Here is a 25,019-nt window from a genome sequence, read left to right on the forward strand (position 1 = left end):
TCTGTCTGGATCCTGGGGATAGGAAAATGGATAAGGCATGATCCCTGCCTTCAAAAGCCTCTCTGGACTTCAGTTTCTTCAAATGGTAAAATGAGAGAGCCAAACTAGACCATTCCTAAGGTTCCTACCTGGAAGTTCTAAAAGCTTTAGGCATTGTCTTAGTTACCTACTGCTGCTATAACAGAAATACCACAAGTGGGTGGCTTTAACAAACAGAAATTTATTTTCTCACAGTTCAGGAGGCTAGAAGTCCAAATTCAGGGTGCTGGATCTAGAGGAAGGCTTTGTCTCTGTGTTGGCTCTAGGGGGAAGGTCTTTGTCTCTTTTCAGCTTCTGTTTCTTGGATCCTTAGAGATCTCATATGGCCTATCTTCTATCTTCCCCCATCAGTGTTTTTTTTTTTTTTTTTTTTTTGCTGCTTGCTTAGTCTGCTCTTTTATGTCTCAAAAGAGACTGACTTAAAACATACCCTATACTAATATTGCTTCATTAATACAACAAATAAAACCCATTCCCAAATGGGATTAGAACCACAGGTATCAGGGTTAGGATTTACAACACATATTTTGGGGGGGCCCAATTCAACTATAACAGGTATTAAGGCTTGAGTTTGCCAATCCTGTGAGATAGTAATCCAGGCAATATAATTCTCTTCTGCAAACGAACAAACTGAGGCTCAGAGGGGTTAGCATCTTGCTCAAGGTCACACGGTTGGTGAGTAGCAGAGCCAGGACACTCAGCCACATGGACCAATCACACAGAAATATAAAGGTCATCTTACTCCCCTCCCTATGCTTTTTCTATACCATCTTCCTTATTCCAAAAGGGTCATCAGAATAGATGGAGAACAGCTGATGCACTTGACAACTGCATGGATTTACAGGTGTGGAACATAAAATTCAGCAGCTACAGAACAAAAATCACGTGAAATAGGACAGTAAGAAATATCTAGAAGACCAAATGCAACCAAAACAGCATTGAAGGACCTGTCAAAATCGACAGCAGATAAGTCTAAAAAATCAATAGTGACAGCTACTAGTGTACATGCTGAACAACTTAAATATCTTTGAGACAAAACATGGTGGAAGGAAAAGGGCAGCTTGGAAGCACAATGTCAAAAACTCCCACACCACTGCTGGCAAGGTTGGTCTAGGGACAGAGAAAGGGGAGATGCTTCAGCACTCCTTGCTTTCTTCCTTGAAGGCTGGTGCAGGCTACCTGTCAACCGCATTATTACTGGTACTGCAGAGATCTGTGGTGGGAAGAGGAGTTTGTTTTTTTCAGGTGATGCAAAAGGTTGAGCACTTGGTTCAAACTCACCCAGAGACACCTTGGAAGACAAAAGTCACAGTCTTGAAAACCCTGTGGAGCAATTCTAGTCTGTACACATGGCGGTAGTCAGGATTTGGAGTTGACTTGATGGCAACAACACGGTGGAAAACCTGCAATGTCCTCCTACAGAATGATGTGCCAGATGGAAAGGGAAGGCAGCTGAATAGCCTCTGGTTCAAGACAGACTTTTTAGTGTCAGATAGAGATGGCCACTGACATACGGTCACATATCAAGACAACAAGAATCATGGGCCTGGGAATGAACATTTATTGAGCACCTATTATATATACCACGCATCTGTTAGCCACCATGGATCTGTCAGTTTATCGTACTATGGTGGCGTGCATGTTGCTGTGATGCTAGAAGCTATGCCACCAGTATTTCAAATACCAGCACAGTCGCCCATGGTGGACAGGTTTCAGCAGACCTTCCAGACTAAGACAGACTAGGAAGAAGGACCTGGTCTACTTCTGAAAAATTGGTCAATGAAAATCTTATGAATAACAGCAGAACACTGACATAGTGCTGGAAGATGAGCCTCTCAGGTTCAAAGGCACTCAAAGTACAGCTGGGGAAGAGCTGCCTCCTCAAAGCAAAGTTGACCTTAATGACGTGAATGGAGCCAAGCTTTAGGGACCTTCATTTATTAATGTGGCACAACTCAAAATAAGAAACAGCTGCAAGCATCCACAAATAATTGGAACGTGGAATCTAGGAAAATTGGAAGTTGTCAAAAATGAAATGAAATGGAACACATAAAAATTGATATCGTAGGCATTAGTGAGCTGAAATGGACTGGTATTGGCCATTTTGAATCCGTCATATAGTCTACTATGCTGGGAATGACAAATTGAAGGGGAATGGATCGTATTCAGGAATAAAGTTGACTACATCTGTGGAAAGAGACAATGGAAAAGTTCAGTATCATCAGTCAGAGCAAGGTCGGGGGCTGGATGAGGAAGAGACCATCAATTGCTCATACACAAGTTCAAGTCAAAGCTGAAGAAAATCAGAACAAGTATACCAGAGCCAAAACATGACCTTGAGTATATGCCACCTGAATTTAGAGACCACCTCAAGAAATAGATTTGACACATTGAACATTAATGATAGAAGACCTGAGGAGTTGTGGGACGACATCAAGGACATCATACATGAAGAAAGCAAAAAGTCATTAAAAAGACAGAAAAGAAAAGACCAAAATGGATGTCAGAAGAGACTCTGAAATTTGTTCTTGAATGAAGAACAAAGTGAATGGAAGAAATGATAAAGTAAAAAAGCTGAACAGAAAATTTCAAAGGGTGACTCGAGAGGACAAAGAAAAGTATAATAATGACATGTGCAAAGAGCTGGAGGTAGAGAAGCAAAAGGGAAGAACATGCTTGGCATTTCTCAAGCTTAAAGAACTGAAGAAAAAATTCAAGCCTCAAGTTAAAATACCGAAAGGTTCTATGGGAAGAATGAATGACACAGGAAGCATCAAAAGAAGATGGAAGGAATACACAGTCACTGCACCGAAGAACTGGTCGATGTTCAACCATTTCAGGAGGTACCATATGAACAAGAATTGATGGTGTTGAAGGAAGAAGTCCAAGTGGCACTGAAGGCACTGGCAAAAAACAAGGCTCCAGGAATTGGCGGAATACCAATTGAGATGTTTCAACAAATGGATGCAGCACTGGAATCGGTCACTCATCTACGCCAAGAAATTTGTAAGACAGCTACCTGGCCAACCAACTGGAAGAGATCCATTTATGTGCCCATTCCAAAGAAAGGTTCCAACAGAACGTAGAAATTATCGAACAATTTCATGAATATCACGAACAAGTAAAATTTTGCTGAAGATAATCCAAAAATGGTTGCAGCAGTACATCAACAGGGAACTGCCAGAAATTCAAGCCAGAACCAGAAGAGGACATGGAACGAGGGATATCATTGCTGATGTCAGATGGATCTTGGGTTCTATGGGTTACAGGAAACAGAAACGCACTATACTAACATAAGCAAAAAGCAAAACAACAACAAAAATGGGGTATTTGAGGATTCAGAAATCCTGTAGAATGTGTGTTATATTTTTTGCCAACCATGCAACATTTTCCTATGCACACTATGCGAGTTATTTAAGTGGGCATGTTATTTGTGGAAAATATGGGAATGTGACCTCAGCAGGGGTGGCTGGTACCAGAAGGTGAACACCTGTCAAAATGAGCTGCTCTCTCACTTCTGCCTTTACTTATCTCCAGGAGTCTGCCCCATCATTTTCCCTCTGCAGCCTGGCTCACACTGCCTCTCTGCAGTAGGTCAAAAGATGGCCCATACATTTTCTCAGATCTAACCTCTCTGTTCTGCAATTCTGTCCCCAGGAGAGAGAACTGGAATTGTTCACGGTGAGCCACACAGCTATGACCAGGGAGTAAAGGTGTCCATTCTCAGAGAAGGTGAAGTTTGAGCTGAGCAGACCCCCAGAGGCTGGCAACCTAGGTCATGCCAGTGTGTTCTAGAGAGGTGTCCAACTCTGGGTACTGTCAGAACCCAAGTTATGGAGAGAGGATGCTAAGAGTTCTTCGTTTTTACTTCCTCACTCTGCCCTTAAAACTAATAACATTGGCTTCCATGTTTATAATTCTTCTGTGGAGTTATTAAATCCATAAATAAAGATTTGATCTTGAAAACTCTGCATTGTGATAGCAGAAGTTAAAAAGCAGACAGAGGAGAGTTTACCAGCCTTGATGGCCTGGGTAGCAAAGCAGGAGGCACCCAGCTTCCAGGCTGCAGGGGCAGAGGAGCCAGCAGAGGCTGAAGCTGCTGACAGGAGTTAAAGCCACTAGGTCAGCCCCTACCCTCAGCTGAAGGAATTAGAAAAGCCCTCCTGTGCCAGAAAGGTCCCCGGGTGGTGCAAACTGTTTGTGCTCACCTACTAACCTAAAGGTTGGCAGTTTGAACCTACCCTGTGGCACTACAGAAAAAGACCTTACAATCTGCTTTCAAAACGACACAGCCTTGAAAACCCTATGGAGCATAGTTTTACTCTAACACATGGTGTTGCCATGAGTAGGCAATGACTCGATAGCGACAGGTTTGGTTTTTGGTTCTTGTACTAGAGACCATGCTGCAAATGCAGCCACAGAGAGGCAGACAGCAGACCCTAAAGAGACCTGAAGACTTTTGAGAAATACCAGGGCAGTTCAGCAGCCCTCAAAATGAGCAAGCTTTGCTTTGACCGAAGCCAGTTAAGAAAAATGGGGAGCAGTGGAAGGGGGCTTCGAGGAGGGGCACCTGTATAAGAAGACGGATTGAGAAGGGATCCAGAAAATCTGAACGTGGAGGAGGAGGAGGGAAAAGACCCATCCCAGAGGAAGCGTTGACAGCTGAACTAAAACTTCATTCTTCACATCTCTGTCCACCCTCTCCCCACTACCCAGGGCTCTGACAACACTGCCTTCCATTCTTTGATTAAAATGAACAAGAGAACGCTGGTGTCTCGGGAAGGCAGACACTAAGACCACAATCAGGTGGGGCAAGATACTGAGAACAAAGAGAACTTGGAAGTTAGGGCAGGAAACTTTAGGCACAACAGTGAGGGTAAGGGACGCCCTCTCTACCCTGCCTTGTGATGGAGAAGCAACAACAGGGCCAGATGATCTGGCGAACAGCTGTCTCCACAGCAGCAGTCCTTCCCGGTTCCTGATGTTATTCCAGCACCCCGTCCCTGGCTGTTTATTATTTTAGGGCCAGGTGTTGAGGGCAGATGTGGAACTTCCTCTGGGCTCTTAATCCCCCCGCCCACAATTAGGGCCTTTGCCTTCCGCTGTCTTTTGTTTAACCCAAACCAGAGGTCATAACCCGTTTCTGTCAAGCGATGAGTAGTGGAGGGTCCAAGAAGGGGTGGTGAGACTGGTTTTTGATGATAGGATTCAACTACCAAGGCTCTGTCTCCTGGAGCAGCAGATAATTTAGTTTAATGAATTTGGACAGTTCACTGGATCTGCCCACACAGTTCCACTCACCTTCTAAAACGCTTCCGAAATAGCACTAGCTATTGTACAGAAGCCAAAGAGAAAAAAAAGCTAAAAGTAATAACTGACAAGGCCCCAGAGATTTCTGCCCTTTCAGGAAAGTCTGAGTGAACTTTTCCAGAAAAATGTTAAGCCTAAAAGAAAGACTGGTTCTTCGTTTCGCATTGAAGAATCACGCAAAGAAAGACACCACAAAGACAAGCACACATACGTATGAGGTGGAAGGACCCGGTTTTCACGGAACTGATGAGACTTTAAAGATGTACTTTATACTCGCTGCTCACACTGATGTCATCTACGCACACGGTCTCAGAGCTATTCTCTCCTCAGGTCATCAAAAAGCCATTCCCAATGTTTGGTGCCGTCAGGATAATTCCAGACACAGCTCCACCCTCTAGTAACTTTCTATCGGACACAGACACACACAGTCACACTAGAAAGGAGACAGGCATCCACGTGTGCACTTGCACACACACAACCACACACACAGTCACAGCACCATGCGGCCACCCCTCCTTGCCATCTGGACCCCTCTCCAGGCCTCTACTGAGAATTCCCTTCCTCCTCCACCCTCCTCCTTGCGCGCCCTTAGCTGGAGCCAGATGTTCCGTGGGCAGACCCCTCTGTGGGCTGACAGGCAGTGATTACTGTTGCCAGCCCCACATTAGAAGAGAACTGAATGGGAGAGAGCCCCCACCCTCCTCAGGCTCCCCACAATAGCGCCTTTGTGAGGTGCTTTGCTGTCTTTCTTTTCCCCTTCCTCACCAGCCTACATCAGGAGCAGCTCTGCCTGAGGGGAGAAGAAAAGAAGACAAAAGGAGGATCACAGGGCCCTGACTGATCCACCCTACCCTGGGGCGGGGAGGAGGGCCATACTTTGGGGAGAAGATTATATGCCTATTTCTCACCTCTCCCAATTAGGATAAATAACTAGGAGGGCTCCCAGGGCTGCCTGAGGTAAACTTCCCCTTAAAAGTAGAGTCTTGTCCATCAGCAGCCTTGCTCCTGTGAATGCTGAACACCGGGATAAGCTGGGGTGTAATGGGGGGCCAGGTACAGAGATAAGCAGATTCCTAGAGACAGGAGTCCAAGACCCAAGGCTTTCCCCACTCTTCTCCCTTCCTCAGACTGCCTTCTGCAACCCAGAGCCAGAGGCCAGGATACTGGGCCAGAAAGGGTTAAGTTTCCAGGACTCCTGGACAGACTTCAGCCAGGTTCTGGGACTAGGGTGGGCATGCTGAGGGTGGAGAAAGGGAAAGCTGGGGAACTGGTAAGACCAACATCTGGGACATGGTCGCTGTCCCTCCTCCCCACCCAAACCGCAGACGCTGTGGCAGCAGGAAAATCAGAGAGGCTCTGACCAAGAACAATTGTGCAACCCGGTCTGCGGAAGAGACCAGAGCCAGAGATGGGACTGGGGGTCTGTGGTGGGGCACAGTTCACTACAGAGATGAGACTTAAAGTTCTCACTAAAAATATATGCACTCAGGGCTCTGGTTTCCACACTAGCCTACAAAGCAATTAAAATGCATTTTCTGGTTCAAAAACCTCTGAGAATTGGAATTGGAAGCTCCGCCCCCGGGCCCCAGTCTCTCATGGCCAGAGGCACGGTGCCTTTGGTGGTTCTGGGAAGGCTGTTGTGGACGGTGGTGGGTGTGGAGGGAGGCCTTTGCCCAGCCTCCTAAAGTGGCGGGATTCTACGGCTTTCCCAGGCGCCTCACAGTACAATCTGTAACTGGAGAAGGCCCTCCTCTCTCAGCAAACAGAGCCCAGCCAAGTCTTCAATGTGGCTGAAGGAGTGGGAGTGGGATGAGAGGAGGAAAATGGAGGGTCATGGGGAGAAGTTCGATCTGAGGGCTACCCCAAACAAGCACAGGAGAGGAGCAGTGGATTTTCTTTTTAATACAAAATGCTGCAATACAAAACCATGCGAGGAAGTCCCATTCTTCAGGGCACTGAAGAGACAGGGAGAGAGGGCGAAGTTCTAAGTTGTCTTCTATTCCCCTCATCCCCTACTCACAATGAAGGCAAGAAATACTCTGTTCTCTGCTCCCTGGGGTTGCCCTCATAGAGTCGTCTTTGACTGGTCTGAAACTTGTTGCCAGGGGGCAGGAGAGCAGAATTGACCACTTACGATTTTCACTCTTTAGCTCTAAGAGAATTGCTCAAGATTTGGAGTTCCATATGGAACCAAAGGGCTGTGAGAATTCGGCTTCTGTTTGTCAGAAATAGGAGATCTGAACCATAACTTGCTCACATTGGAGAATGAAGAGCTGGAAATTTGGTGGGACTTGACAGCACCCAACAACAACAACAATAAACGTACAACAGTAAGAGAGATTCAAAAAACAAAGCTAGCGCCTCAGACTTCCTCCTCTTTCTTCCTCATCTCCAGCTTGTAGACAATCTGGTAGCCATCATCCCAGGCATAGAGCTGACGCTCTCGGGGATTATAGCGGAGGCTGGCATGGGCACCATATCGGCGGGGGAAATAAGGGAGCGCTGCCCGTTCAGGGGTCAGGGTGCCACTGGCATCAAAGGAGCACTGGATGCGGGCCCGACTGGCAGGGCGGGTGTTATAGACAACGTACAGGGTTCCACAGATGACAAAGGCAGCCTCTGCATTTTCTCTGGGACATGGGGTGTCCCACTGCTGCTCTGTGTCCAGTGTCTGTGGGTCTAACTTGGCCAGACATAAGTGCCTGTCATCCTCTAGGGTGGCATAGACAGCCCAAAGGCCCTCCTCATCAGCTGCCAGGTCAATGTAGGTGTCTGTTGTCAGCCCGTATGGGGGGATCAACCCTTCTGCTGGGAATACTGAACTGTCCACCACTGTTCGGTTTGCCAGGTGGAATTTGATGAGCTGCAAAGTGTCCAATTCACCACCCCCTCCAGGTCCTCCAGGAGGCCTCCGGGCGTAATAGAGAAAGCCACCATATACCAGCTGCCCTGTGCCTATCCAGGGGAACGGCACCCGGACTCGGGAAGCTTTCCGGGTAGCCGTGGAAAGGGAGAAGTCACGCAGCCTTGGGAAGACAAAGGCTGTGTCGTTCTGTGTCCCATCTAACACGTAGATCTTCTCTGTTGGCCCCAATGGATCCTTGGTCCATAGACCAGCTGGGCCACCGAAACGCTTCAGGATCTTCATTGATCTCACCTGAGAGATTGTGTAGCTACAGTCTGGTGGGGAAGGAGAAAAGCACAGGAAAAGGAAAGACAGGAGAGAATTAGAGAATTTGGCTTCTGTTGGCCAAAAATAGGAGATTTGAACCATAACTTGCCCACATTGGAGAATGAAGAGCTGGAAACGTAGTGGGACTATCTGGTCCCCAAGGTGGGCTATCTGGTGAAAAGTAGGCATTTGCCCAGTGGCTGTCTCCATTATTCTAGAGAATTGGGAAAGACAGGGCACCACAGAGGCCTGGGTCCCCAGAAACTCTCCTTTAATGGAACTGCCATTACAGAGATCTCCCCGAAACAGGTTTCAGAAGATAGAGCCACAGTGGACTGGGACAAGGAGAAAAACGGAAAGAATCAAGGAAGAATGCAGGTTCTGAAAGTGTTAGGGGCCTGCCCTCAGATCACCTACCTGTCAACATATCATACTTCTCATTCCTTCTGCCCTTGCCTTTGGTCCCAGGGCCTCCAATCACCTTCTCATCATTTTCTACACAGGGTAGAGCTGGGTTCTGGGTCTCCAGATAGTCAACCTCCCGCTCCAGACGGTCCACTCTCCCTGAGATGGAGTCAGCCTCATTTCTGAGTGCCTCCCGCTCCTTCTCAGCTACCTCCAGCAGTGGCAGCATCTTGTTCTTGAAGTCCCGCAGCTCAGCTGCATGGCGACTACTCTGGTCATGGCACTGAGCCAGCCGCTCCTAAAGGGACAGAGGCGTGGGAGGGAGGGCTGAAGGGTTACAACCCCCAGGCAGGAAGAGGCCCAACCAGGGAGTCAGGAATGGGAAAAGGAGCACAAACTCTGCCATGTTTCAACATCCCCTTCAACTCTCATAGAAAGGGAAACCAGATGTTCAGCAATGTTAAATGTGCACAAAGCCCAGCCCGACTCACCTAGGTCCCTACCCCTATTCCACGTCCTCCACCCTGTATTCTCTGGGAGCAGTGCTGCCAAATCATCTGGGCCTCTAGGGTGGTCTAAGAGCACGAAGGTGGGAAGGGGTCTCTGCTCCATCACACAATTCTCCTCTTGGATGCTACAAACCTCAAACTTAAGGCAGGAAATTGCAAATTCTCTGAGCCTCCAGTTTCAACAGAATTATCAGCTCTACTGAGATGCTTTCCCACGATCCTAGTTCTCATTTCCACTCTGTTCCTTTAACCCATTTAATTCCAGGTATAAAACACGAAGGTGCATTTGCTTTGGAATTGCTCTATGTAGGCAAAGAGGAGGGCTTGCGTTTTAGTGGATCTACTTATTAATACAATTCTCTGTAGGTTCTTCTAGAGCTCTGCCTTGTCACCCCCAGATCCCGGACAAACTGGGTGAACCAACAGATGTGGAATCCTTCCAAGTTGGACTAGAAAAGAGTCCCTCACCTCTAAGGCAGCTAGTCGGCGTTCCATGTACTCCACAAGGTGGTGCTGCTGTCCTTGAAGAGGTCCCGACCACGACAAAAGGAGCAAGATGAGGAAAGGAGTGCTGGGCCCCATGGCAGCCGGGAGAGTGGGGCCAGAGGAGTGTAGTCTGTCTCTTCCGCTCAAGCCCTGGGTTAGCTTTGGAGGCGGGATGGGGGGCGGTGCCTTCTCTCTTTCTGGATCTCTGGGTCTCTCTCACTACTCTGGAATGCTTTCAGTCTCTTTACAGCCCCCACCCCCTCCTTTCAGCCTGGATTGATCAAATACAGATGGCCCCACTGCAGAGGAGCCAGAAGCCTTAACCACCTCCCGCCTAGGCTGTAGGCTCCCCAACAGAGGGGAGATGGGAAATCCTAGGGCAGAGGCCTCTGGGCAGTCACCCAGGGAAAGGAGCTAGCTGTAGGAGACAGAGGCAAATGGGCCCCAGAGAAAATTCAGCAAATTCCATTCCTGCTTTAGGAGTTCTTCCAGTGCTGATTTCTTAAACTGACATCCTTCATTAAATCTTCCTTTTCCAGCAATGATAGAATGGATTGTTTTCTGCCTTGTTCAGTGGAAGCTGGAAGAGGTTTAAGGGAAGTAGGGGGAAAAAAGGCCGTCGTGGTCAAGATTTGTTCTAACTTCTTCTATAGCTCACTGGCGCCATCTTGTGCTGAGCACCTGGTGTTATCGGTTGATTAATAGGGAAACCAAGGCTTAGATTTCACCTTGTGTTGAAAATTTTCCACAAAGCAGGTCAATTCTCAACATGCCAACTGACTAAAACCCAGATTTCCCCCACAGAGTACCCGATTACTTTACGGGGCTATCCCAAGCTCTTAAGAGAATATAACTGAGATAAAAACAACGACAAACAGGTCACTAAGAAGTTGTATAAACTCTTGATTGTCTGGAAGTGAGGATGACAGCAGAGCTGGGTCTTCAGTAGCTTTCCTTAGCCTGAAAGCTTCGAATATATGCGCTTACCAGAGTGGTGAGTGTTCAGCAAGTTCACATTAATTTTACCTTCATTTATCTAGGAAGAAACATCTGAAAAAATATATATGTTACAGTCTAAATCAAAACAAATGTATACTGCCTTCTCTATTACTGGGAGAGAGCAAACGGACCATCAACACTTTCTCTTGGTTATGGTTCAAAAGGGTGTTTCTCGGTATTTCTTGTTTCTACATCCCAGCAAAGATTCGGAAGCCCAAAAAGAATTAAGGGCCACCGGAAACCCTGGTGGCATAATGGTTAAGTCCTACGGCTGCTAACCAAAAGGTCAGCAGTTCAAATCCACCAGCCACTCCTGGGAAACTCTATGGGGCAGTTCTACTCTGTCCTAGAGGGTTGCTATGAGTCGGAATCAACTTGACAGCAATGGGTTTGGTTTTTGGGTTTGGTAAGACACACGTAGCCTGAAACAGACACGTGTCAAAAGAAGTCAAACAAATGAACATTTTTGTAAACAAATCTTTCAGAAGAAATTTTATTCACTTCAGAATCAAGAGGAATCTGATCAGAGCTGCTGCTTTTCTAGAAAGGACCACGCCTCTCACAGTACAGCTTGAAAGGAGGGAAAAATACCATCTTCTTGCGGCGATTCTTATCTTCATTCCGCAACTTAAGATGTTCAGTGAAATATGCTAGGAAACAAAGTCTAATTAACCTGTCAGAAGTCTTCTGCCTCTTTCTAGGGCCACATCCAGACCCCTGGAAACTCCGTTCTCGGGAAGTGTTCAATGCGAATCCCTACTCGTTTCCGTTGTGGAAATCTGTATGAAGGATGGATTTGCCTCTAATACTCCACTGATGTCCAGGTGCAATATATTCAGCCACATCCAAAGATGCCGTTTGTTGATTCCTTTTGTCCCCCCACAACACAAGCCAAAAACAGCCATGTGAATCAGAAAATTTACCCATTTTATTGATGCATTGCAATTGCTCTACATTTTACCATATTATGTAGAAAATACTGAAAATACAAGCTACTTTGTAAAACCAAAGACAAACATTGAATCCAAAGATAAACTATGTTTTACACAATGGACCCTTTTCCCGTAGTTAGTATTAAATTTTAAATATCTATTTCTTTTGTTAAAATGATTATTTTACATACTCCCTAAGTACATCTGCATTACAAACATAGCTCAGTAACTCTCAGAAACTATCTGTTTCTAGAGGATTGTTGTAAAAAGAAGCGTACAACCAGAAAAGGGAGAAAGCAAAAAAAGTTTAAATCACACACAATAGCTAGCATATCAAACACATTTAATAAAGTAGGAATTCCATTGCAATATCAAGGATTCAAAGCAGAAATACTAACATTACATATAATGTACATATAATGTACTGCTACATGTAGTGAGATTATTTTTCAAGCTGAATTGAAACCACACATTATATAAAGTTTAGCAACAAACAACCATGTAGACATGCTGCACCATCCATCAGTTTAAAAACAAAATCAAAATAGGAAGCAGGCTCGGGCCATTCCTGTCACTGAGAGGCAATTTCATTTCCTATCCTAAAACAAACCATCCCAACCAGTAGATTTTCGCAAAATAATGCTGAATAAAACAGACATCGCTGTGCTTACCTGGCTAAGGCAGCCAAACTTAGCCCCTCTAGCGGAGGACGGTGGATGAGCAGGCTCGGATTGGCCAGCTCAGAATGGCCAGAACTGTTTGAGATGGGATTCTTATCCCTGGGGTTGGTATTTCAGCCAACGGTGGTATCACCTCCTGGGAGCTACTAAAAACTCTGGAGTGATTATGTGTCCTGATGAGCCTAGAGTGGCTATACTTAACCCTTCCCTACTTCCTCTCTTACGGTGAAGGGGAGAACTTGGAAACGCAAGTTCTCAGAGAGGACTTAAAGCCTAAGACCTCATTTAAGCTGGTGTGAGGTCAGGCCACTGTGACCTGGGCCAGCTGCTCACCAAATTCACAAGGCTCCACTCATCCAAACAGGGCTGGCAACCTTAAGCCCCAGGGTCAGAATCTAAAGCCACATTGAGCACGTACACATTCAGCAGGACACAAGTGAGTTTTTATCTTTGTAAATCTAAAATGCCAATTTGCAGACTAAGACCGAAAATCTCTAAAATTCTTACAGCCACACACTGCTAGTGATGTGATTAAGGTAACAATACAAGCTCTTGGTATTGTCTTTCTGGTAGAGTTAAGACTCCTATCTTAAAAATGGTTACCTACTTATTGGACTGGGGCGCAGGGGTAGATGTTTGCTTTTTTCCCCCTGTATTTTATCTCATTTCTTACAAAAACAACAAATCTTGTCCCTTATAGAGGAAAGGAACAAAAATGTTTCCGTTAGAAACCAAACGTGTTTGAGCAAGAAAATCAGAATGTGCTTGGCAAAAAGGAGACACAAAGATCACACACATTGTTCAGAAAACTGTGCAACACTAGTGACAGAAACTACACAAACCGCTTAGCTACCCTGACCAATATAGTGCTGAAAACACAACTAAATATAACGGCTAAAAAAATACAGAAAACACGGACATTTTCCTGGTAGGCTGTACTGACTACCTGTCCCATCTTGGAAGCCCTTACTCCTTACAATGAAGAAACTCCAAAATACCTTGACAGCTCCTCAGAGTTTGACCCGGTACAGAGCTTGCTGACCAGGCTCCATGAAATCTCCCATCTCCATCCTGCACCTCCTTGACACCATCTCTACAAAGAACCAGTCCTAGAATTATCCCCCAAATAGATTATCTTCAACTCAGATGGAACACATCTGTATCTTAGGGTTAACCTTCTTCCCCAAAATCCTTTATAGGCAGGAATGTTTCCACCCCCAGTACCCTCTACTTGACCCAGATCCGTGCAGGAGCTGAGAGTACAAGGACAATTTCACAGCTTGAAGGGCCCCAAGAATATACAAGTTGTTAAAAAGAAACCTCAAAAGCCCCAATGACTCAACAGGCTTTGGTTTCTTCTTAATGTTCTTCACCCACTAAGAAACCTTTCTGTGAGTTCCCTGTCACCAGCGGCATCACAAAACTCTTCATAGTATGGGGACATAGTTAGCAATACAACAGGCTCTTTGGTATAAACACATCTGTTACATGTTTTTTCAACAATAATATTTTACTAGGAATGTCAACTATTTGCAGGAAGGACTGCCACATGGGAAAAGGAAAAAAACAAAAATGTCATTCTAAAAGTGATTGCACATACTTGAAAAAAAAAAAAAAGCATATGTAATATTGGCTTGACTGCTCTCACCTGCTTCTTCAATTCTCACAGAAGCAAGGTAGCTAAACACAGTGAGAGAGCCATATGGGGAAAATGCTTCTGTGAGAACTCAGCTGAAATTCCAAAATGGAAAGGGGTAGAGGTGGCAGTAAGGGAGAAAAGCTGCTGTTTTAATTTTTCAGTGGCAGCAGGGAAACTGAGAACAATGCATTTACACAACACAGCTACTAATCCTGTTCTGATATAAATCCCAGTGAACAGCTTAGGGTCCACGGGGGCTTGCTGGTCCATCCTAAGGCAAGCTCACTGTAAACTCTATTAACCACTACATTATCATGTAAGGCACTACAATAAGGGAAGGAGAGAGAAGGGAAGAAAGAGACACACTGAACAACTCCTCACCAGACACACCTGTGCAAAACAACTCCAAGGGTCTCCTCTCCTTGCAGGCAATGCCCCTGCTCATTCAGCACTACAGTAATATGCTCTAGTATAATTGCAATTAGTTCACATACATTCCAACAAGTATCAGTTCATTTTGGTTTAAATACAATGGAGACATCAATTCCATCTCCGGGGTAACACTGGAGGATCAGATACACACTAAATACACAATTCAAGTGTAATCACTACACATTTTGATTACAAATAACATTTTGGGTTAGCAGGAAAAATTGCTTGTTATATTTTTTCTAATCAATATGTACATATTTAATTATGCAAAATATTAAAACACCACCATTACAAAACTTCTAAAATATTTTTAAATTCAGTAATAAATCTTTAAAATATTTTTTGCATTTCCTACATGCACTTATTGTATAAGTCATCATAAGAGAGCATTCAGTTTGCTGCTGGCATACAAAGGAAGCTACTTTAAAATATAAAAGCTATACACGACAATGTTCTTATCTGGTTTCAGATTCTTTAGCTTTCTCCCCAAATAAATCACAGAAAACAAGATGGAGAGATGAGGCAAAGAGAGAGAGGTGTATTATTAAAAATTCATACTAATCTTTAGGCAAAGCTCACCAATGCCAACAACCCTTAGGTGAAGCTCATCAATGCCAATATTTCATAATACATGTAATAAAACCACCACCACCACCAAATAACCACCTTAATTTAATGGCTTTTCTAATAATAAATTTTAAGCTGAATCAGGGAGAGAAGGACTTTTAAAAACAATTTAAGGATACATGGTGCTGTCACCATATAGACTCTCTCACGTTAAGTTGCTAGCAAACGGTGAGCTGCCTTAACACAACTCTCTAACACAGGAGCAATTGAGAGAATCCCAATAGTAACCCAAAGTAGTATGTAACCAGTTTTGCAAAAATAACAATTTCCCACTAAATAGAATGAGACATGAAAACAAAACTAAAACACTCTAAGTTTAAATGTCCCCAAAACAGAGATGCCTTATAAAATTTTGAGGAGAAATGTCTGATGGTAAAATACAGACGTGTGCCAGTTGCTTTGGAAATAAAATAAGCAAGTAAGTCTGCTTTTAAACAAAAAGTAATGATTTTTCTTTTCTCACTCGTTATCATACTCCAAGTCCTTCTATCAGCATCTTTCCTCTGCCCGGCAATTACAATAAAACAAAGTTAAATAAAGAAGGATTTTGCTTGTTTTTAAGAGCATTTATAGAAATCAAGTTAGAGAGACAACATTATTTCTCAAAGGGTAACTTTAGAATGATCTCTCTCCTTGGTTAACTATGCAGAAGATGGGCACCTGAACTCTTCCAAATACCAAAAATGCCGTCACAAAAATAAAGAATTAAAAAATAGGGCAGACTTGGGAGACTACAACAATGCAGTCAACACTGAGACAGGTTTCCCAGAGAAAAACCTTCTGCTCCAGGGGGCCCCTGCAGAACAAGTTGCTGGCTAAGGAGTTTGAAGAGAGGATAAGGGAGGAGCTCACCACAGCCCATTATTAAGAACTCGGCCAGGAACAGGCCGCCATGACCCCTCCTCCCTCATGCTCACCAACTACAAGTAGGAATACTGGCTGATCTTGGTAGGACTCAGCGGGTATCCAGTGTAAATTGTTGAGCCTCGGGAAGACCCAATGTAAGACTGGGTGGCAAACTGGTGTTGGTACTGAGCAGGGGCCACACTGGCAGAAGTGAGGAGGCTGGGCCCAACACTGACAGGGACCTGGTGTACCAGGGTGCTAGGGTGGGTGGTGTAGGCTGCAGCATGCCTTGAGGAGCCTTGCGGGGAGAAAAGATGAGCAATGGAGCTGGTGGAGCCCAATGCAGCTGCAGAAGTCGGAGCAGCATACGTATACAGGTGAGGCTGGCTTGGCAGGTGAGCAGGGGCTGGGGTCAGGTGTGGGTGCCCCGCCGAGTGTAGTGGGCTGCCATGCTGGAAGGCGTAGGGGGCTTGGGAGAGCGGGGCCACAAACGCCTGCTGCCTGCGGGGGGCAGGGTTGTTGCTTCTCTCTTGTGAGGTTGGAGCTGACGATGACTGCTGGTTCTGGAAGGAGGAAGAAGGGAGTGAGGAATCTTGAGGTCACTCTGGTTCAAGGCATCAAAGATCGAGTTGAGAGTTGAGTTTCTGACTTGTACTGTTTCCAGGCTACCATAGCACAGAATCTCCCAGGCTGGCAATGCTGTCAGAAGTTAGCCATCCATCCCTCTGCCTCTTGGCAGAATACATCCTAACCCAGATAGTAGCCAGTTTTCTATTAAATATGACAGAGAAAGGGGGAATCAAGAGCTCACTGGGTTACTCAGTCCTGCAAGTTAATAACTGTTGACTCAACTCACCCCAGGTCAACGAATGTGAATCCTTCCTAACCTTTTCTTCTCACCATTGCTTTCTGTCTTCTCTAAGTTCTTCATATTTCTCTATTGAAATGTGGAGCCTAAAACATATGTGCTAACTCAAGCTTATGTTTGCACTTGCATGTTCATACTCTCTCTCTCACACACACACACACACAGAATTACACCCTGATATTTATACATTCACACTACCAGTAGACATCATATAACCATCAGGATTTTAGCTGAGGAAAAAATGAGCACAAATAGAATGATGTGACCCTTACTATACCATCAGAGAATAAGACGGGGAAAAAAGTCACAAATCCCAGCCTCTAGCAACAGTTTGCTAACACTAGACCCAGTTGATGAAGTGACTAGAAAGTTTTTCAATGTCTCTTGACTCAAGTAAACAGTGGGAGGCTCAGGCTATTTACGGCCTGGGAGATAAAGGAAGAAAATCTGGTTTCGACATGGCAAAGCATGTGGTGGTGCAGTACCAGGCATTGACTAAAGCATCCTAAGCTCTTTCTAAATTCCAGACATTTCTCCAATCTTCCAAGATAGACTAGGGCGGTCTGATGGAAAACCTGGAGTGCACATTCCAAAGACAGTTACAGAGGGAATGAAGAGACAGCACATGCACGTACGACGCAGGCCACAGAACACCAAATTGTTCGACACAAAAGGGGCTTCATTTGGCTTTATTCGGCAGTCCAGCCAGAACAGGGGTTCTCCAGAGAGTAACAATATGGGGGGCCCCGAACAGAAGGCAGCAGCCCCTAGCGCTTACCTGGCTAAGGTTGAGTGGCTGTGCTGCGCTGGTCCCCCCACGTTGAGCTCGATACCCTGTGGGAGTGATACAGCATCCAGACGACTGCCCACTCACTGAGGCCACTGGCTTGGTCTTACTGCTCAGGAGACCTAAAAAGGGTCAGGGTTTACTTAGTCATGGGTAGCCATCTGGCTCAGTATCACTGAGCCAAACCTCAGATGGCATTATTGGTTCACATTTGTGTGTGATTTGCAAGAGTTAAGGCCTCAAGTGTATCTTATTTCCTCAATTACATTTATATCAGAAAAACAGAGACTATATTATCCATTTCTTTCCTATCTTACTACAAAGCTCCATAAAGGATCTTCAAAAGGTTCACTTCAATAAACGAAACACTCCCTACCCCCAAGGAGCCTATGGCTTTATGTAGGAAGGGATAAAAAAAAGTACAGAAAAGTCAACATAAAACTCAGTAAGATGCTGGTAATTTTTAGGATATTGAAGAGTCAAAATGGTTTAAAGGAAGGCAAGATTATATCTTACTGGGCATTTACTTTCTTCAAATTCTAAGAAGATGCAGAATAGCTGAAAGCAAAGTAAGATCAATTTTCAAAATTCTGCTTCCCTTTGTCAGTGTTCCCGTAAGGAAAACTAAAGCATTTATTAAGCAACCTGTAGGGTAGTCCGTATTCTCTGACCCACTAGTGGACAGAGCTCCCAATAATTCTGTTAAGTAGCCACGCATCAGGAAATTTTGCCTTGTCTGCAATGGGGCAGTCTACTTCTGAGGAGAACCACACAGATTTAACACAAAACCAGCTGCTGTTGAGTTAACTCTGATACATGGCAACCCCATGTGTGTCAGAGTAGAACTGTGCTCCACAGGGTTTTCAATGGCTGATTTTTCAGAATTAGGTAGCCAAACCTTTCTTCCAAGGTGCCTCTGGGTGGACTAGAACCTTCAACCTTTCAGTTAGCAAGCAGGTGCATTACAATGCTCTCTCAAATTAGAACCCCGTTTGTGTCCATAGCACCAACATAACCCATAGGAAAACATTATATAAGTAGGGCAGAGATGGCTGCTCTGACACCAAAAATTTATGCTCTCCTTCCTTGGTATGGTGTTGCCACTGGGAAGCGGCAGACAAGGACTACATTTCCTGGACCATCTTGCATCTAGGTGTGACTATGGGATCAGTTTTCACTATTTCCAGGCTAAAGAGGTTAAGAAGTATGTGTGCCCTCTCTAAACTTTCTTTCTCCTTCTGACTAGAGGATTCTAGACTCTAGGGGACAACTAAGCCCCAAGATGGTCCTTAACTCACTGCAGGCCTACCAACCAGAAACATTTCCATTGGCAAGTTATATGAGTGAGACATAAACTTCTATTACTGCAGCTAGCATCACCCAGTAATGCAATAACTGAACTATGAAACATAAGCCCAGCATCTAACAGAGCAAAAAAGAAGGATACAATCAGGTTAATAATAAAACCAATAAAAAACATCACAGCTATGGCATTCAGTGAGAAAAGATCTAAAGAACATATTATTTGCCAGAAAACTTTTGCAGTTATTTTTAATATTATCAATTCCTGTCTACTTCTGTATTGTTTAATCACCCGTGGCAAATCTAATTGACTCCCTTCCATGAGTTGTCCACCTTCTCCCATCAACAGTGAATGTTTCTAAAAGTACAAACTCATTTTTACATTAAGCCAGCAAAATAAGAGTAGAAAGATAAATTGATGGCCAAAAGTAATTTCATACTGCATAAAACTGATTTCTGAATTCAGTATTCCTTAAGAATATCTTTGTTACTAGTCTCTACACCACTGGTATAAGTAATATGGAGTAGATTATAGCATATTAAGCATACACACTCAAGAGGAGAATTCAACCTTAGCTGTGAAGATAAACTCACCTGAGGCCTGGGTTGCTACAGTGCAGTCACCAAGCTGAGTTTTCAGGGGAGGCACAATGATGGTACGGGTGCCAGTGCCATCTGCCACGACTCTGCCAGGCCCCTCCAGAAGAGGTCCACTATTGCCCCGAAGAGCACTCAGGGTATCAGTGGAATACGGGCTGCTCAAGGAAGAGTCAGAGTCTGGAGAATCGTTGACAGTGACATAACTGATGACATTGGACCTCGGCTTCAGGCCAGAGCTGAGTAGAAGAAAATAACATAAAAATTCAACTGTTCTTTCAGCAATGTTTCTTAGTCTTCAGTCTTTCCCTCATAACAATGATGATGATGACAACAATCGTAATAATAGCAGCAGCAAAATTGTGACCGGAGTGCTTATTACGTATCACTCTTTATACTCTCCCTGCACCTCACGAACTCCTCATCCCAACCATATGATGTAGGTTCTATTATGCTCATTTTGCAGATTAGGAAGCTGAGGCATAGGGAGGTCAAGGCGCTTGCCCAAGGTCACACATTGATAAGTGGCGAAGACAGGATTCAGACCCTGGACAGGAGATTCCAGAGTTCACACCTCTAACAACTACTTCATACTGCGCCTCTTTAGCCATTTCCGTGCATAACTATTATTATTTTATAATTTTGCTTTTGTTGTTGTTGTTAACAATATACACAGCAAAACATACACTAATTCAACAGTTTCTACATGTACCATCAGTGACGTTGATTACATTCCTCGAGTTGGTGATGCACAATTACTTTAATGATGTTCTTCTAAGACCACTTTTTTATGTTACCTTTTACTATATTAAATGAAACTTTTCACAGTACCTTTTTCTTTCTTTTTTTTTAAATTCCTTCACTAATTGATCCCCATCTTACTAACTTCTTTCCTATTTTTCAATAGACCTAGCTCCAGTCAAAGCAATCCTGCTGGGTATATCTCATATATAACTTTCACCACTATTAAGCCATTCTTTCTCACTGAAAGGCTTACTTTTCTTCTCTTCCCCCATCATTCCAATGGCCACTTTCAAAACTTTGTTACAAGCCTACCATTTTACAGATCTGAACCACTTTATTCTAAACTTACTTTCAAATTCATTTCAACTTTATTTTTTCATGAGTCTATAACGTCTCCTAAGTTGCTTTCATGTGTGAATCTTATCTCCTTAAGTAAAAAGCAGGGTCAATACCTCCTCTGTATCCCTAATGCCAAAAGTCCAACAAAGGATCCAGCGCAGATCATGGCAACTGACTATGCTCACACTTTGAGAGAGGCGTCACAGTTCTTAAGCTTACCACTCCCTCTTAGTTAACTGCCCAGTTAAAGGCTTGGACTAAGGTGCCAGGGTAAGAGGATATAATCTGTTTTATTTCTTAACTATTTCCCATCATATAGCTGGGGGGGTGGTGGTGAGAAGGTAGCGCTACCTAAGTTACACCTCTTCCAAAGAGGCCTTTTCAGATTAAGCAATTGTATTCTGGAATTCATGAATTTCAAATAATCTCTTTTCTATCTATTCTTTCCAATTAATTGCTGTTCATATGCTTCCGTTGTGGCATCTGTTTTCAGATTATGACATTCCTTGAAGGCAGGGATCATGTCTGTAGCATAATGTGCATTCCAACCAGAGGAGCCTGTCAACTTAATATAAACCTGCTAGCCATTGTATCTGCAAGGCTACTTTAGCTGATGAACACGTATATTATAAAAAACTGAACAATGCTCAGTTACAGAAACTCAGCCAAAGCCAAAATATCTCTTTTTAACCCTTCCTTTCACAGCCAAAAAACTGGGCCGCTTGGCTGAAGCCAGCATTCTAAGATTCTAAGGCTAAAAGTACAAGGTGCAGAACCAGGAAACCACTGCGCCTGTCTTACCTACTGGGCTTGTATTTGTTGTCCTCTTCCTCATCAGTGTCACTGCGGATAGTGATGACACTCACAGGAGGGCTGGGAGTGTCTGGAATGATAATAGGCTGATGCTGATCTTGAACAGGAACTAGGGAATTATAAGAAGATGTGGTGCGAAGGGGGCTGCTTCCAACCAGAGAATAGACTTGGGAAGGCAGAACATCCAGAGAGGACCTGTAGGAAAGGGTCAAAAGGAAAGCCTGCTCAACCCTTGGCCCTCAAAATTGCACATCCCTTCCCCAGAACTCTTTCCATTTGTTCTTTGATTCCTTTTTGACCTTATCATTAAGCTAAAGCAGTGAACTATAAAAATCCCAAGCACAGGAACACCAAAATACAAAAGAAATTTCATTTTTATATGCTCTTTAACTTGGAGTCAAATTTCACTCTGTAAAGTGGGCAGAAAAATAAAAACATCATCATACATTAAACATCATAAAGAAGGCCTGGATTCAAAGTGGTAGCTGGAGAAAGAATGATCAGAACCAGGACACACCTGTTTGCATGCCCAGATGAAAGTCAGCTTTTCCTCTGTCTGGCAGGTACTTGCTGCTGCTTACCAAAAGTGTTTACACCACAACACTCCAAATGGTGGGCAACAGATCTCTCAAACTGGCATCATTTCTAACTCTCAGCTCTAATCAAGACTTACTTAGAAGAGACTGGAGCAGGCTGCTTATTCTTCTTTGAAGGGAGGGAAGTGGGTTGTTGTTGTCTGACAACATGGGCAACGCCGACGTTCAGGGGCTGAGCGGTGGCCAATGTCACGTGGTTAGTCAGCAAGGATGGCTGCTGCATAATAGTGCTGTACTGGTTGCCATGAGAGTGGGCATTCCTGTGGCAACAGCAAAAAACAGAGAGGAGTGAATCAAAAAACACGGGGGGATCAGGACCAAATCGGGTATTAAAAGCAACTGAAACAGCTAAATACAGCTGTGTTTTATTTTTAAAGTTGAAGACTTAGATTACAAACCTTAGGATCTTAATGTATGGTTTCTAAGGGCTTAAGGCTTTCTTTAAATCTGGAGTAAATGATTCATGATCTTTTTTAGAACCTACTATTCTTTTCTTTATTCAAAGTTTTCTTATAACTCCATTTCCTGGCCTGATATGGATGGTTTTCTTCAGGGGTTTCAAATGGAGATAAATTTCCCCTTTCCTTTTCTTCTTCCCAGTGCCTCCAGATCCTTAGGTACTCTACCCGAAGGGCTCTGCCCTTACAGATACCCCAGAGAGAAACACAGGGCACTTGCCTCCAGTCGGCTAGCTGCTGGCCACTCCCCACGGCCTCTGGAATTACTGCTGTGGGCTGGACAGAGTTGTGAAGAGCTACCCCAGGCAATTGTTGCCAAGTTGAAGGCAAGAGAATTTGTTGGGTTCCTCCAGGCCAAGCTTGCTGTAAGGAAACACACACAGAGAGACCCAAGACTTAACTCATTTTCAGCTTTTTCTTTCATTTTTTAGATGAAAGAAAATTTCGTATCTTAAAAGAAGTTTCTTGCAGATTGTTAACTTGCAGAGATTATAAAAGAAAGGTCAGAGGGGCTCAAGGCTACAAATCTTATCAACAGGGAAAGAAAACACACTGCCTTCTCTTGGCCACCTCCCATAGCCTGATCACCAGGGTATAGAGAAAAGAAGACCTCTGTGGTAAGAGTTTCTATCATACCCTAGAAGAAAGGAGTCTGAAAGCTCAGCAGTGGGCGCTGGTTAAATGCTGGAGCACTGTTTTAACAAAGATTTTCATATGTATACCTAGAAAGAGTTAAGAGAACTCCCTTGAGATTAAAAACAGGAATTTCAAAATTTGAGTCCTAATCAGCTAACTCATCAGGGTCAATTCACCCATAAAACAAAGGGCAGAATTTTTCACTGTTTTGAAAGGGTAGTACTTGGAAAACAGAGCCAGATGTGGATGACCAAAGGCCAAAATCCTTTGGCAAACAAGCTTATGCTAGCAAGAGGAAGCTAACCTCATCATTTATAGCCATATGGTGGAATTTAAAAATAAGGCAATAAGTAAAATATTTTAAAAATAGATGCAAAGTGCATCAAATTTTGTTTTTAATAGTCATGTAAGATATATTTAAAAATCATTTATAGAAAGAAACTTCAACATAAAAACTGATCATTACAAGCAAACACATCATTTCTAGTTTTTAACAAGCCATGTCACTTGCAATAGACTGAGTAACAAATACGTTCTCTGTACTTCTTACTCAGAAAAATTCTGGCATTTTCTGAGAAAATGGGAACAGATTTGAAAGTTTCCTTTTTAAACTTGAATTTCTGCAGTACAATTACCTACAGTGCTTGGGTACATATGGTTCTGTTTCTTGAATTTTGAACTGCAAACCCATCAACACGCACTGTTTCAAAAATATTTCTGCAAGTAACAGATCCACTCGTTACAAATACCGGTTCCAAAAAAGAAGCCTTCAAAGCAGAGAAACTGCAAACACGTCTGCTACCATAAGCAGAATTTAAAACAAAACAAAACAAAACAAAAAATAAGAGAAGTATGTTAAGTCACACCATGCGTCTTTCCATAAGCCAACACCTGCACAAGACAAAGCATGTAGTTTAATACAGAGCAAGAAATAACATTCCAACGTGAGGCAGAATTCTGGCGTTCCAAGCGACGAACTGTTTTGACAGAAGAAGGACAAAAATATGCAAAGCTTAGCAAATGGCTAATGCAAACTTAAGAGAAGCAGCAAAGGAGATGTGTCAACTAACGTTCCCAACCTTGAAACCATAGGTGAGGAAGGGGCTTGGATCAATCAAGGTTGGAAATACATCTGACTCCCTTGCACTCAGGTTTTATGCTTATAATTAATTTGGAGGTGATAAAGACTTTTAAACTGAAAACAGAACACATTCTAACAACCAAAGTATGTTTCTGGAAGTGTTTTCACTTATATGAGTACTTGAGAAACAACAAAAGACATATTTAAAGCTACTTCGAAAGATGTAGAAATATCAGGATTCAAAAGTATCAGTTAGGTTTTCAAATGCTTACCTAATTTTGAAGTTTCAAGTAATGAAATGCTGGATCTCCAATAAGCAATTCTAACTCCCCCAAATAAACCAAAAGACAACCAAACATCACTATTAAGGTGACAAATCCTAAAATACAACTCGAAGTCCTGCTTCTTTGTTTTTCCTATCTCTAAGCCCTATACTATTTCATTTGCTGCTGTAGTCAGTTATTATTCCCATGGCTTTTAATAACAAAGGCGTATTTGCATAAAGTTTGTTGGCCAAATTTTCACCTTAGTATAAAGATCCATTTGTAAAACATTTTTCTATAAACCCCTATAAATTAGCTCACCTTTAATTTCAACCAACAAATGGAATATGATCTAAAGGCACTTTTCTAAAGGGATCATTTTTAAACGGATATAAGCTGCCACTGATCACGAGTGGCAAAAAGAGCTATCTTCACGTATTCATAGAAGGAAGGTTAATA

General features: G+C 43.6%; 2 protein-coding genes across 3 annotated transcripts in view; both read right to left on the reverse strand.

Moving 5' to 3' along the window:
- Positions 1-2,620: 2,620 nt before the first annotated feature.
- OLFML3 (olfactomedin like 3) lies at positions 2,621-10,632 on the reverse strand. Of its 2 annotated transcripts, none has more exons than XM_049880022.1 (3): positions 9,430-9,657; positions 8,939-9,224; positions 2,621-8,529 (listed from the first exon to the last, which is right to left on the reverse strand). In XM_049880022.1, the coding sequence occupies exons 1-3, from the start codon at positions 9,481-9,483 to the stop codon at positions 7,712-7,714; spliced, it is 1,158 nt and encodes a 385-aa protein (XP_049735979.1). In that variant the 5' UTR covers positions 9,484-9,657; the 3' UTR covers positions 2,621-7,711. The 2 variants fall into 2 exon arrangements, with proteins under 2 accessions (XP_049735979.1, XP_049735978.1); XM_049880021.1 differs by lacking the exon at positions 9,430-9,657 and adding an exon at positions 9,904-10,632 and having other exon boundaries at positions 2,623-8,529.
- Positions 10,633-11,428: 796 nt separating this feature from the next.
- The window catches only part of HIPK1 (homeodomain interacting protein kinase 1), a 50,793-nt gene continuing 37,202 nt past the window's right edge, over positions 11,429-25,019 (reverse strand). Inside the window, exons 11-16 of the mRNA XM_049880020.1 lie at positions 22,801-22,943; positions 22,200-22,382; positions 21,515-21,721; positions 19,628-19,869; positions 17,723-17,853; positions 11,429-16,639 (exon numbers count right to left, since the gene is read on the reverse strand). Of these exons, the coding sequence (XP_049735977.1) occupies positions 16,151-16,639; positions 17,723-17,853; positions 19,628-19,869; positions 21,515-21,721; positions 22,200-22,382; positions 22,801-22,943 (1,395 nt within the window). The 3' untranslated portion in view covers positions 11,429-16,150. The remainder of the gene's footprint in view (positions 16,640-17,722; positions 17,854-19,627; positions 19,870-21,514; positions 21,722-22,199; positions 22,383-22,800; positions 22,944-25,019) is intronic.

The sequence above is a fragment of the Elephas maximus genome, chromosome 3 (genome assembly GCF_024166365.1).
Source record: "Elephas maximus indicus isolate mEleMax1 chromosome 3, mEleMax1 primary haplotype, whole genome shotgun sequence".
NCBI lineage: Eukaryota > Metazoa > Chordata > Mammalia > Proboscidea > Elephantidae > Elephas > Elephas maximus.